This window comes from Poeciliopsis prolifica, unplaced genomic scaffold (assembly GCF_027474105.1).
Source record: "Poeciliopsis prolifica strain line A6 unplaced genomic scaffold, Auburn_PproV2 SCAFFOLD068, whole genome shotgun sequence".
In the NCBI taxonomy this organism is placed as follows: Eukaryota; Metazoa; Chordata; class Actinopteri; order Cyprinodontiformes; family Poeciliidae; genus Poeciliopsis; species Poeciliopsis prolifica.
In genome coordinates this window covers 2,145,561-2,160,782 of record NW_026562443.1, presented here as the reverse complement: position 1 = coordinate 2,160,782, position 15,222 = coordinate 2,145,561, and the positions used below count along the sequence as shown (strand labels likewise).

Below are 15,222 nucleotides of genomic sequence, written 5' to 3'. Positions count from 1 at the left end.
AGAACCTGATGATGAGCTCAGGCAGCAGGAGAGTCAGGAGAGAGCATTAGTGTCCCTTGATGGATCCTTATCTGGATCGCAAACTCTGATTTCTCCACTGATAGCTGGCAGCGTCCCGATCACTGCAGCACAAACCTCCGTCTCTTCCCCTGAGCATCATCTTCACTCCGACACTTGGAGAGAAACCCAGACAGTGCCGTCAACGTGGAACCTTATCACAGTGACTCTGGGACAAACTCGTTCACCAGCAGAACTTTTGTGCTTGCCGGTCGCCTCATGTGAGGCGGACGGTTTGCAGGCTGATTCCCAAACAACGTGTCGGGTTTAAATGAAAGGTTGGCGTCTTCTGCCACCCGCTGCTCACTGGGGTAGAAACTGTTGTTGTTTATCTGTCTGCTGCTCTGACACACGAGGTGGATAATTACCGATCACAATGAATGCTTCCCACAGCCCTGACTCCATGTTGCAGGTGATTACAGAAGCTATCGGGGAAACACAGCTGAAGAAGAAAGAAGAGATTTAACAATAAAGTCTCACGTTGTCTGTTCTGAGCTTCTTGGCCGGGCAGCCTCCATCCACAGGATGTAGCATGTAATAGAGCCGCACTTTGTTGGCGTGTTTCCGACTCTGAAAGGCAGGAAAAATTCAAATTAATGTCAATTACGTTCAATGTGTGTCACTTTTGCAAGATCACACAAAATGCTTGATCTTGCAAAAGTGATCAACCATTTGATCACTTTTGATCAAATGCTTGATCAAAAGGGTTTGATCAAGCATTTGACTGTCTAATGTAATCATGGGTCGATCCTGAGACATGAAGCGGCCAAATCGAAGGGCAGGCACACACACACACACACACACACACACACACACACACACACACACACACACACACACACACACACACACACACACACACACACACACACACACACTGTAACACACCGTTAGGCGTGGACTTATGAGATTTTTACTTTGACCACAGCCTGAACTATGAACTAGAGATGCACTGATTCAATATTAATATCTGTATTGGTCCCGATATCAGAAAACATTTTTAGATGGGATACTGGTGGCAATATGCCCAATCCATAAGGGCAGATCTATTCAGTCTAATTCTATCCCTTGTGCTCTGAGCAGTGTCGTGCTATATTGTTATAATATTACATTATGTTCAGAAATCCAAAATTGCACTTTCTGAACTTCACACTAATGCAGAAAAAACCCACACTTCAGTAAAAAAAAAGCAGAACACGAGCATACAGAAAAAAAAAGTTTCTTTCAGTTTATGCAAAAAGAAAAAAAGTTACTCTTATGAACTTTTAAGGAAACTATTCCACTGCTTCTTTTTAACTCGATCATAATGTGCATATGGAAAGCCGATACCGTCACTGTGGGAGTTTTGACTCGGCTCTAGTGCCATGGGCGTATTGCCTCCTCCCACTGTTCATCATAAATTTCTAAATATCCGCAGTATCCTGGCATAGTTCTCTGAAAACTAAAAACCAGCACAAAGCCAAGGATCTGCATATTTTTATCTCAGTTTAGCAGTTTAAAGATGTTTACCTATGAAGGCAGCTTGAGCAATACAGAGTGAGATAGTAAACAATTAACAGAGCATTTTGTTACCTAAACAGAAAACTTCACAGTGTTGACAGCCAGATTATGCCTCAAATGATCTGCTGTCCTCTAAACACAATTAAAACTGAAGAAAGTGCCATAGTGCTCTTTTCACCCTCGCAGACAAAAATCTTTCATTTAAAAGGAAATGTCTTTGGTTGTAAACTTTATTCATTCAGTGTGACCACTGCTTTATGCCTTTATATAAAACAAAGATGATTCCTTTTTGGGTACTGTAAGAAAATGACTTAGGTATGACACAGATACATGAAGCAACTGCACTTTTTTTCTGTGATCATCTCCAAGTGTTACATGTGTCACAGTGGTAGTCAATTACCACAGTGGCTTGAAGAACCGAGCTGCACCTGCAAGAAATTTAGTTGTTTTGGTCAAAGTTGAATAAAAATTTTAAAAAAAGGAGAAAATCCCATTCAACCTTTAATATTTTAAAATCAAACTTTAGTCCCATCAATTCCCACAAATCCTTGTTAATTCCTATGGAATGTTTCCTGGAATTTTGCCACTGAGGTTTTGGCTAGCTTCAGCCCGGTCTGAGCCTGGGAAAGGTCAGCCTGGTTCTTCGCTTTGCTTCGTCCAGAGGGTCCAGGCTCTCATCTACTGAGAGATGATTGCTTCCTCTAGGTGTAAATCAGGGGTCCCCAAAGTCAGTCCTTGTTTTCTCCCTGGTTTAACGCACCCAGATCAAATGATGGCTCATTAGAGGCCTAAGAAGAACATTGACATTCTGAAAAGTCGGCCCTCAAGGACTGACTTTGGGGACCCCTGGTGTAAACTCTCTCAAAATTTGTCATTTTACCCAATTGCCCACGTTTGCTCATGACATATGTAAAGCACTAGTTCGAAACTATGAAGCCTACCAGAAATCGCCTGCATTGTAAACAACCATCCTCCACTGTCCATAATACTGGGCTCATCTGGTTGTAGTCCTGTAAATATCTCCATTAATTCATTCACACATCCATTAATCAAATTCCTTAGATGAGAGAGATACAGGCTATAATTACTAACAAGAAGTCTGAAAAGTTTTGAAGCACTTCCTCTTCAGGATTGCTAGAATGTGAGGGTGGCTATTGTGCACGGTGAAGATAATCAGGACTGAAGAAAAAATCCATATCGCATTACTACCACATCAGTGAGCAGATCACAGATAATGTGATTCCAGGCAACACCCTGTTAAGGGGGCAGGCTGTTCGATGCCAAACGACCGAGGGTTGTTTTTTAAACCAGACTCATCCTAGTTGGATGTAAAATTCGCTCCTCAGGAGTATAAATAATAATAAAATGTAGAATTTGATAGCGGCACCACTGCATCATTAACTACACTGGATTTAATTTTTGAGGATAAAAGAGGTTAATACGTGTTGAGTCTTTGTAATAGCTTAGCTTACTAAGCTGCTCCTGATTTTACTGTCATCTACCAGCTGAGGTCATTCTGTGACTGAAACAAGTTCAGTCAGATCACATGGAGACCGTTTGTGAATAACAGTTTGTAAAACCTGCTGCAGATTCTGGATCGGATTTGGGTCTGGACTTTGACTGGGCTGTTCCAACACATGAACACGTTTAGTTTTAAACCATTCAGTTTTTTTGGTCTGGTCTGACCAAATCTCCTTCCACATGTTTGCAGAAAACCAGAAGCCATGTTGGACTTGTCATGGTTTTCTTTTAACAGTGGCTTTCTTCTGCCCCACCCTTTACCGACCCCGGGGCCATGAAAGTCATCATCAACATCTCTTCCTCATGTGAAAGGGTTCTGAAGCTGTAGGATCCAGGGGTTATGATTCTAGTCCTTATTCTTTTTTTTCCTTTTCCTATGTTATTTTTGATTTTTTTATTTTGTGTGTAAAGGTAGGTGTATTCCTGTTCAACGTGTTTGTATCTGGAAGGCAATGTTTCTCAACCCTGGTCCTCCAGACACAGCACCCTGCAGGTTTTCTATGTCTCCCTGCTTTACTCCAACTGATTCAGCTGACAAACACCAGTCAATTGAAATCACCTGGGCTGAAGAGAGGAAACACCTGAAGCATGCAGGTCAGTGAGCCTTAAGGACCAGGCCTGGGAAACACTGACAGGTAAATATGAGTATCTGAAACACAAAGGATAATAAAACATTTCATTTCAAAACGAAAAATTCTTCCTTACAACTGACGCTACAAGGTCCGACCAGCAATGCAATTAGAAAGTTGCAGCAATAAATCCCAGAAAGGATGTTCATTGTTATTTGATGTGCTCATTTAATGATGACATTTAGAATGATTCAATGTAAGTCCCAGAGGCGGATACATTCCTGTGTGTTAGCCGGATAACATCCAGTGAGTTTCACTGTTATAGTTTTCCTAAATTTCTCTGTATGAGAGATCAGCCTGCTGATAAACTGAGACGGTGGTTCCTAATGTTATTAAAAACATCCATTTCCTTTAAAATGCTCTTCCAGCCCAGAACTTGAGGTAATATCAATTATAAAGACATATCAGGGTCAAGAGATCTGGTCAGAGTGAACTTAACTTAAAGTTGTTTTATAGTAATGCCCGATAACTTGTTTATTTCCTGAAACCATTAGTTTCTCTGTGTGTTTACCATGCTCCACCGTTTCCCCCCCCCTGTGTTGCAGCACAGCAACACTTTTCACATGATACCAAAGTTTAACCAGATGCTCACAATGTCGAGGAACTGGCTTCATGTGACTGGAAGCACATATTGTGAAGCTGAGAGAGTTGGGCTCCTGTAGTCACATTACAATTCTGTCTGAGATCATAGAAACCTAAGTGTGAGTGGAATGTGAATGTTGTACTCCTTTAATAAGACTAGCTTCACGGACTAATTGTCACTCTTTCACAAAATTGTTTGCTGTTTTCCTTCTGCTTAATCATATTTCAAGAAGACAGAACATTTTCACCCTTCTGTCTCACTTTCTTTCTTTTCTTCCCTCAAAAGGCCACCTACCAGCTGATCTCTCAGGACTCTTCCTGTTAATAACCTCTCCTTCTCTCCAGTGTTTGCACTGTAAGTGCCACTGAATTAGGGTGAACCATATAAAGTGGACCGAGCAGCTCAGCAGTGCCGTTTCTGCTTAAACACGGAGAGTCAGGCCACTTTACATTCAGGCAAAAGGTTCTGGGCCAGCTTTATCACCCTGTACTTGTGCTTTTTATCGCTTACCACACAGACTAATTCCTGAGGAAACCAAGTAAAGGCAAAGCAGAATAGCTGAGTGTGTCCTGCACAGATTACTCCTAACGCACGCTCGTACAGACCCTCTCTTTGATTTTCGATCGGCACCGTTACGGTTCTGTCTCACTTTGCTCCAGCAGAACATTTTTTCATCAGCGCTACAAATAGCTAACATTTCCATCCCTTTGCCTCTAAAGCAAGTGAAAAATAGTAAGAGCAGTTTAAGTATCTGAGTTTGCGTATTTTTTTAAAATGAGAGCTTAACGCCGACAGCGTTTCGGAACCACTTTGTGAACATGCAGGTTTAAAAATCTGTTGAGACAGAAACGCTTTTGGATGCATCACCGCCGAGTATAGGATCAATTTAAAGGTTAATTAAATATTTTTATCGGGGGGCCCTGGCAGCACCCCTGTGTGGCATCGCAAGCTACATCAATAACTTCATTTAATGAAAATGCTATCATATCATCTATCATTTATTGTGAAAAATTTAAGTTTGTGACAAGAATTTTGATTTATCATCACAAATTTCAGTTAATGTAAAAATAAACTGACTAAAATTGTCAAAAAATAACAGTAAATCCAAAAATAATGTCTAATAATGTCTTTGTGCAGCTTGGTGACGCCACACTTCTTTAAACATGTGGCGTTGCAGATTCATCACAAACTTAGCACCTTCAATGCTGAGCCTTAAAAAAAGAAGTAATCATTAGCATTAGCATTAGGATCATTTTTATCGCTATCACAATAGCGGTACAAAATATTGGAATAATCCCAGTCCTTATTGGCCACTCCTATGTGGAGTAGAGGACAAATTTAATGTTAAGTTTCATATGAAAACAATTTTAGCAGTAGTCAAACATAATAACATTAGTTATTCCTTTAATTCGCAGCATATAACTGCTGCGGTTATAAAGTCATCCTTAAGTTATTTCAGCCAACTTGCTGATCTTCAGACTTCCTAAATGCCATGCTGTTAAGTCAAAACTATATTTTAAACCGATGCCATTTCTATAAATACTCGGCTCATCTCTGCCATTTACATTTGACCTTTCTCAAACTTACTCTCCGGTGAACTGTCTTTGGCACCACAGCTCTATATTAGCTGAGTCAAATTAAAACTTTTCAAAATAATTTTGCAAAAACCCCAGTGAATCAAGCCTCACAGCTTTGGCATCGCCCGGGCCTCCAGGGAACCATATATATTTTCCATAAGATGAAAGACCTACTGGGATCCCAGTGGGTTCATATTGTAGCGCTAGCTCATATTATATCACACACTAAGGTCTCACGGTAATCAAAAACAGCCGCGGCTGCTGAAGTCAGGGAAACAGGTGAGTGATGAGACGCCCACCAGGGTATCACAGCTATATTAGCCGAAACAGACATATATTATCTTCTTCTGATTCCATTTCTGGAATATTTCTACTGAATGTAAAAGCAACAGCATTCCGATACAGGGTTCAGCATAGAGCCGGAGAGAAGAGATGTTGTTCATGCCACCAAGCATAATAATGGACTTTAGGGGTTTTAGCGCTTTATTCAAAATATGATTTTTTTCTGGATGTAAGAACAAATTGTGCTGTCAGTCTTACTGTTACCCTGAAAGGTTCTGGAGAGGTTTCACAATGAGGTTCCCAGACGGCCACTAACCTGCATTCTTCTACTGCTGCTTTCAGTATGTTTAAACATGCATGGCGGCCAAACTGGATTCTAAAGTTTAGTTGATGAGAGCTGCCTGAACCGCTCAGAAATTTGACTTCAGGGATCTTCCTGTTAATTACTGCAACTAGGAATTTTGAGTGTTTTTTTCTTTACTTACTTTTTTTACTTCAAACATACAGTAGATACCTATCAGAATGCTTTTGCTTGTTTCTACCCTTTTTTCAGTGACAAATCTTAAACAGAAGCACTCCAACTCCCTATGCTGTGCTATTTTGAAAAATCCAGACAACATTGCAGCACTAGGAAAATCAGCAAGTTGGTACTGATTTAAACATACATTTTGCTCTTTCCCCTTTAACAAAACAAGCCAGAAATTACACCCACTCTTCATGTCGTCCTAAATGGACTGAAGTGGAAAGTCAGGCCCCTGAACTGCCAAGAGGGGAAGCGACGTCTCTCCAATGGTCAGCTTATGTGAAAGTGAAATCGTTTTAATGTTTAGGGATCTGGTGAAACAGAGATAAATGGGCTCTGTGACGAGGCAACCAGTTTAGGGAGAAAACCCATCATGAATGCTGCGAGGCAACATTTAATGCACATCAATTCTCGTCAATAACACACAACGGATGCATCCGAATTAGCCGAGACAGAATCGGTTTTTGGCTGTGGAAAGTCATGGAATGGTTCGTGGTCAGAGACTCATCACCACTTGTTTTTTCTACCCTGTACCCAAAATGCAGCTGGATATACGAATGGAAGAGGGTTCTACTGAAAGTTGCATTAACATTAAGTTTGACAACTCGACTTAAACAAATCTCGAACATAAATAGAACATGCAGACCTTCAGTCACTGCTGTTGTCCCACAGCTGTTTCACCACATGCAGGACAAAAAGCCAGATTTCCTGTGAAGCCATGAATATCGACAATTCCCAGCAGTTAAAAGCTGCCCACAGGAAGTGGTGTTCACGTTTCTGCATCAGAAACTGCTGCTAGCAAATCATTTGGGGTAGAGGGTTTGGTGGTGGGAATAATTTGGGTGGCAATGATTTCAATTGGAACTTGAATTGCACAAGCATGACATCACACCTTTATATGAAAAGACAGTGACCGACTCAATCTGTATCCATATAAACAAAGTATACATGGTACAACAATACATTTTTCACCATTGGTCACTCTGGCTCGTTATTATGCAGGTTTGTGTAACCCTTCAGCCTTAATCTGGCCACAGAGATATAAAACCTCCACTTTTCATGCAATTAATTGAACTAAACAAACTTCCCTCTGCCAAGAGCTATTGTAGAGTTGTAATATTGCACAATTGTTGTACCATTTAATGTTCTGCCAGTCATCTGACAGATTAAATTCACGGCTCGGATCTCTTCAAACATCTATATTCTGACACAACGCAATCTGTGCTGCAGCAAAGCAACTTGTTTTTTTTCTTGTACTATGAATCCAACATCACATTTCAACAATGCAGCAGTTCAGTCAAGAAATTTTTGTGTGAACGTGTATCAGCACAAGCATTCAACCCCTAAAAACCTCAGTGGGGGCACTGGTGGACTAAATATGAAGGTCAAATATATTACAGCCCTCTTCATCCGCCAATTAACTCAGACAAAAGCTCTACAGTGAGAAGCACAGACAAAAAAACACAACAAATGTTTAAAAGGAAAGTTCTTTTCAAATGCTTTCAAGATAATGGAAACTAATTAGTGAAGATACAAAGTGGACAAAGGGCACAGCAGTCAAAACCTGCACAAGTCAGCTAAATGCTAAATGGCCATGTCCCCTGCAGAGCTGTACATGATTGTCTTTGTCACAAAGGCTGTAGCTTCTTCCACGTTCCCAGAAAAATCCTTATTGTACTTCATGTGAAAAGAATCATATCAGTGAAGTACAATATGGTGCTACCGTTGGAGCAATCAGACGACTGAAAAATTGAGCCACAAAATAAATCAAATGTTCTCCACAATGTCAAGAATGTTTCAGAAGTCAGACAGAATAAATAAGATTTGTATTGTAGTCAAGACCGCCTTACCCAAGTCTTAGTCAAGACTAGAGTGTATCAAGCTAGATTATCCATAGTGGAAAAAACTCTTCACATATTTTCTTAACCCACCCGCAGTCTTAATGCGACACTCAGGAGGAGAGTGGCAGATGTCACAAAAGCCAGAAGCGCACAAGGGGTCTTTGTGACCCTGCCTGACTGCGTACAAGGCACCCAAATGATACCATCTCTTAAGACCGGGAAAGGGTTAAAAAATCTAAAAATGCATACTTATTTTAAGAAGACCTTAAAAGCCACCTAAAAAAAGTCTGGTAGTGCACATGTATGTAGACTGTCAGCATACTAGCAATGCCTGGACAGGAAACCATGAAAAACATTCTCTGCCTGCTTACAACTCCAGTTTTCCTTCAGACGAGGAGGCCATAGTGAGAAGGAAAAGAAAAGCTCCCATGCTAGCTCCCCTGAGCCAGTCCAGAGCTCATCCATCTCTTAGACGCAAAGAGACGGATGCATAACTTACCAACATCTATGACTCTTTGAACAGTGAGGCAGAGGATGCTCTGACCACCTTCACATGGGAAATTTCAGGTCTGATGTGTTTGAGAGAGAGGGTTCAAGATCAATTGCATTTTCCAGTTGATTGTCATTCAAATGATGCTTTAGGTTTAAAATTCAAAGGCATTCTGGATAGGAGGTCGTCACAGCAGTGTGTGTCAGACGGCTTGTTTGATCTGAAGAGCAGAGAGCAACACCTGAGGCGACCAAACTGTTGATTGAAAGGCATTCTTGGCATATATCCAGATTTTGTCATGACCTGAACGTCCTCTGGAGAGAAAGCTGCCTCATCTCACCTGCGTCTTGGCAGCTCTTTGATATGAATTTTTGTTGTCGAAGGAGATGAAGGCTGCATGCAAGATCAGAGGGTGCATTTAAATCTGCGATCACACTGAAACATCTCGACATGCCAACAGGGTTTCAGCTACACAGACTGGAAAACTACAGAGAAGACTGGCACTACAGGGACAGATATGCGTCATCAATCGCTTCTACACTTGACTATCGCTGATGAAACGAGAGAAACTCCAAATATATTCTACCTAAAGTCTTCTTATACGTTCTCTAAAACAAAAATTGTTTTGAAAGTATTTAGCGCTATGTGTTGACCATTTTAAAACTTCTCAAACTGCTATTTAAAGGAAGGGGAGGATTCTTCATGACTAGTTTATTTTATAAAAAAAAAAAAACAACAGAAATGACAATTTCCTCATAACTTGGTGGTTTCTCTATCTTTTCTCTTGAGTTTTGATGACTTGTTTCTGGTTTTGCTGTAGAGCGTCACAAATGTTCACGCATTCACACATTGTCATGTGGCAAGGCAAGCTGGAACTAAGTCTGCAACTTTTCGGATTGTGAGACAGTTATCCCTGTGAGCAACTGAGGCTCAGAAAATAGATTGACTTTCACAGTCAGTTCTGTTTTGTAAATGGGGTTTCATAATTAGGGTTTCCTGACATCACAATGACGCATCAGATCCTTACTGCTCTAAAAGAACAACCAAAACACGTTGCATCTCCAGGAGGCTCCAGCCTCAGTTGCTGTACTCAGCATTCATCACACAAGAACAAAATTAATATTTGATTTGCATCGGTACGGCCAAGTCTTTGTGCCTCGTAGCAATGTTCTGAGGAAATAAAAAGCCTTCTGTACACAAGGTTTGCCCTGTTAGAACTTTTCGAAAACACTTTAAAAAGAAAAAGTTAACTCCCAAAGTTGTGCAAACTTTTGAAATGACCCCAAAAAGCCCATAACTCTCTATTTAGCAAGAACCAGCATAACATTATTGGACAGTCAGAAGTTTTCAAACTGTTTTCTTCCTGCCAGGTCATTTCTGTTCGCATGGCTCTTTCCACGTCGTGTTAGCGCAGCTGTCCAGCTGATGCGGGCCTGCAGTCACACCCGCAGCTCTCCTGGCCTGCCATGATGGCCGGCGAGAGGCAACATCTGCACTACTGCAGCGGTGCAGCAGTTCGCACAAGAAACATGCAGATTTAGAGGCTGTGCAGGAGAGAGACTCATTCCATGCCAGGCTTAATGACAGCTATGGAAATGTGGTTCATGCAATTAAAATGATTTTTTTTTATAAGATTTTGTGGGACTGTTAGGTTTTATTTTTTTGTTAGGAGCTTGACAAGAAGAACAGAAGAGAGAGAAGAAGAGACTCAGTAAATAACGCAGGACCAGGAATTGTACCAAGGATAGCTGCACTGAGCGCTATATCCTAAAATATGGTGCGTCTGCTCTCCCATTAAGCCTCGTGGTGTCCGCAGTTTACTAATAATGTTGCTTTTAATGAAATACGCTTATTATGCAAATTACTCATACAGCTTAATGGTAGAAAAGCCATTATAAAGGGACATACAGCTAGAAATAAAACCACTGTAATGGGTCAGACAGGAATAAAACAAATTTCATGTTTGTTTTATTCTAGAATAAATGTCGACAATTAATGTCACCAAAAGTACTGAAAGCGCAAGCATCTCACTTTTTAGGACTTTAAATGCTTATTTTAGATTGTTTTGTGCTCCAGTGACATTTTAATGAATAATATGTAGACAAGAAATGGATATGAGAGAGAAATTTTAGAAGATTTTCTCTAACATAAGACTTACAAATAACTTTTCAGCAAGATATTGGCACTTGCTTCAAGTCAATAATTCTTTAATATGGGTTAAAATACATGTTCTTTTGGCAGACTATTTCACTTATAACATGGGAAAATGTCTTGTAAGATGTGAAATAATCTTTTTCATCAAATTAACCAATTATTCACTCAAAATAAGCTCCTATATATTGCTGAAGTTACCTGTAGGTTAGTTTGGACTTATTTCAAGTGTACTAAGATAGTTGCATTTGAAAAAAAAAACAAAAACAAATACACTTGGTAACATTTAGCATTCTTGCAGTGAATTCAAAGTCCAAATAAGCAGAAGCTGTAAAGCATGGTTGTCACACAAAACGGTGGATCTTGGTTGTGCTAACTTCTCTTGTACGGAAATACAAGGAAAACATTGGTAATAAAAATATGTATATATAAATAAATAAACGTATTTAAGCATTTCAGACTCTTATGTGCAGCAGTTGCTACTTAGTAACAGAATTGGCATCATAGAGGGAGCTAAAAAGTCAAAGGTAGGTGTGTTTCCTGCCAGCTGCAGGGTTCAGGTGGATAGATCAGCCCGTCTCTCTGGAGGCAGGAGAACAACAGCATGATCCTGAGAATTAATTATCCCCACAACAGCAGTGAAGTGTAACAGACTGGGATGATGTAATCTTGGATGCCATCTTCACCTCATAATGGGCCACCCTCTGGGACTCGGAGATGAGCTGAGCGCTGCACACTTTGCAGTAGCTGTCTGTGAATAGCCCTTGGTCCACCTCTGTAGACTTCATCTGGAAAGAAAGACAAATGCAGGAATGGAGATCACAGTTAACATACTAATTCCTCTGCAGTGTACATTCAAGAGTTTCAATCTCACTTCAGTAGTTATGGAACTCAAATAAAAACAGCTGATCTCTCCAAACCATCATGGCGTTGATGTGTGAGCGTTGGGGACACGTCCAGCACAAGAGCAAATGTTTAACATTATGCGTTCACTGTTGCAGGTATGTTTTTTCTTACATTTTTGGAAGTGCATTCATCAAACCGCTTGAGATTTCCTGCAGATGTTTGAATTGGTTGTGAAGATGACAGGACACACCAGATGTCATGAAGACGACACCAGGGTCTGCCTCATCTTCATGTGGCACCATGAATGTTCTCATGGTATCAAATTCTGCTATGGCATCAAAGTGTTTTGCTAGATAAAATTTGTTCTGTTTTGCTTTGACTTATTTTTGTTTTCCTACCTGTGTTTTTGGAAGATTTCTTTTAGCCAATTAAGGATCATTCTCAGACGTCTAACAGCAAAAAAGTCTTTTTTTTTCATATAGGTATACCACTTCATACCAAATGCTGAGCATGTTTCAAGACAAGCCATCTGACTGTGTCATCACAGTAATGAGGCCTTCAGTTTGAATCCTTAAGGAACTGAGACAAACAACCTGAGAAGCAATGCAACATGAACAGTGATTGTATCTCATACTTTTGTTGTCCCTCATTAAAATCTGATTACCTCGACCATTTCACTTCAGTTCAAAACCACTTTTATTAACCCCAAGAAGGAAGTTGAATGCTGAATTCTTCTTTGCATTGTCACCTCCAGAGGTTCAACAGTCGTCCTCAGAACAGACCCGACTTTCTTTATCAGGTCGAGTCTTTTTACGTCCGTCTCTGATGCTGCTGCTCCAAAACAATGACTTCTAGAAGTCTGTTGTGGCGTCTTGCTGACCGGTCTGTTGTCCATCTGAACAACAAAATATTTAAATACCTCTGCTTCTTCTTCGTCTTCTTCTTCCATAATAGAAAAGTTTTTTTTTACCTAGGGTTGTTTTTCTTAAAATCCGGAATGGTTTCTTGTTTTGATGACAACAGTCTGTTTTGTGCTAGAAGCCTGAAGTGTACAGAGTGAAAAGGAATAATGAGAGTACAGAGCCCTGTGGTGCTGGTCACCTGGTTAGACAGACAGTCCTTCAGGCTCACAAACCGTGGTCTGTTCATGTGGTAGTCAGAGATCCAGGTGAGTGCTGAGGCCTCCGCCTGTGTCTTCTGGAGTTTCAGGCTAAATTTCATTAAATGCACTGGATAAATCAAAGAATATTATTCTCACAGGGCTGCCTGCTTTGTCCAGATGACAGCCGGTTTGTTGAAGCAAGTGTATGACGGCGTCTTCAACTCCAACTCCACCGTGCTAAGCAAACTGCAGGGGGTCCTGATTTGCGTTTGTTTGCCTTCTCAGGTAAGCCGATGGCATCACATCTCATACTTCCATTGTCCCTAATCAATATTTTATCACCTGAAGCATTTAGCGTCAGGACCAGATGCAGAGCAGCCTTGGAAAGCACTCGGCCAGAAAAACCATCCTGTGCCAAACATCCCATTTCGGACTCAACACTGAACGCCTCTTTCAGAATGATAAATAAATTACTACAGCAGATCAGGCTGGCAGGTTTTCCTGGAAATCCATTAAAATATACGATGGAACTTTGGTCAAAGCATTACACAAAAATATAAGGGGCACCGCAGAGCATTCAGCTTTACAGCTGGGTCTTCTCTTATTGCAATTACTAATTCAGTCAGGCTTCTATCAGGGCCTCACATTTCATATTTGGATGCAGTCAGGCTGAACCCAATCACCATCTCTGTACGTGTCTTCATTATGAGGAGCAGGAGACATGACTTCTTTATTGACTTCTTTGAATGCAAATAAGACCGGCAAGCAAATTATGTTCTTTGTTTTAAGTTGTTCTCCAACTTCTATGAAGGGTGTAATAAATTCAAGATGGAAAAATAAATTATTGTAAAGACCTCAAACTGACCTCAGACCCCCTGAGTTTATTTATCAGAAGATTTTTTGTACCCCAGTAACAATGTTAGGGGTTAAAGAGTCTCTTCAGTAAAACGGTTAAAAGCAACATAGTATGGTCAGTATTTGAACACACAGGAGGTCAGGAGTCTTTTTTTAAATTCACTAAAACTCTCTAACCACGGCAAAAAAGATGGCTTGTCTTTACCGGTCTACACAACAACAACTTCAGTAAAAAGTGACAAGACACGTATAAAGATTCAAAAAACTTTTAATTCATACTTTAATTAGTATGAAACAACTGAAGTGCAAAAAATTTGTTTCCATATTTGCCTTTTTTTAGCACCTTGTAGTTGGTGTCGTATTGTTAATAATGTTTTCCAAAAACACATAATTACCAAGTCAAATTTTCAAATTTTCAAACTTTAAGCATTTTTTAACTCAGAAACACAGCGGGCCTCTGGATGACTGCCCCAGCTCCGCTTTCGCCAGGCTTAACAAAACTTCTGGAGGAAACCCAGAGAAAGGAAGGAGACATTTATTTACCCTGTTGTTTTGACAGAGGCAATTAATAAAAACTGTTCCTCAGGCTGGCTGACAATTACTCACAAAACTATGAAACATTTTAAAACCGTTTTCACTTTTAATTATATGTACTTGGTTGGAAAAGAAACAGTGACAGAGTGACAAATTATTTGTAAGCACTATGAGAACTGCTAACTGTTGGCAACCGCAACATCAACATTAGCATCTGCTTCAGTGTTTCTTAAACTGGTATAGGATACTGCCAGTTTTCACAGTGAGAACCTATAAAATGCCTTGCAATATCAAACTATTGCCAAGATTGGTATGATTGGTAAAAGCAAAAGGAACCTTCACAAAAATGTTATTGTTGCGAAACATACTGTATTTCAAAACTGCTGAATGTTCCAGTGAGTGTTATTGGAGACTGATTTAGCTGTAACTGGCAAGGTCATGTAGGATTTCTGAAAAAGGAGTCATGACAATGATCAATACAGTTGATCAAAGAGCCTTGGAGGACCAAAATTATATGGAAATACCTGACAGCTTTTCCCATTCAAACAACAATATATCGCTCAGTAGCAATGGCTTCCCTGCACAAGACTCCACTGCTGAAGAAAAAGCACATTGAGGATTATTTAAAGTTGACTGCAAAAATTTTGGACTATCCAGTATAAATGTTGGGAACATACAATTTGGTAAGCCAATCCCAAATCAGGACTCATTGGACACATCATGTTTGGAGG

General features: G+C 40.2%; 1 protein-coding gene across 1 annotated transcript in view; it reads right to left on the bottom strand.

The window, feature by feature from the left end:
* The window catches only part of LOC129351595 (zinc finger matrin-type protein 4-like), a gene marked incomplete at its 3' end in the record, with an annotated part of 56,308 nt that overhangs the window by 26,065 nt on the left and 15,021 nt on the right, over positions 1-15,222 (bottom strand). Inside the window, exons 2-3 of the mRNA XM_055020517.1 lie at positions 11,841-11,942; positions 538-627 (exon numbers count right to left, since the gene is read on the bottom strand). Coding sequence (XP_054876492.1) covers positions 538-627; positions 11,841-11,942 — 192 coding nt within the window. The remainder of the gene's footprint in view (positions 1-537; positions 628-11,840; positions 11,943-15,222) is intronic.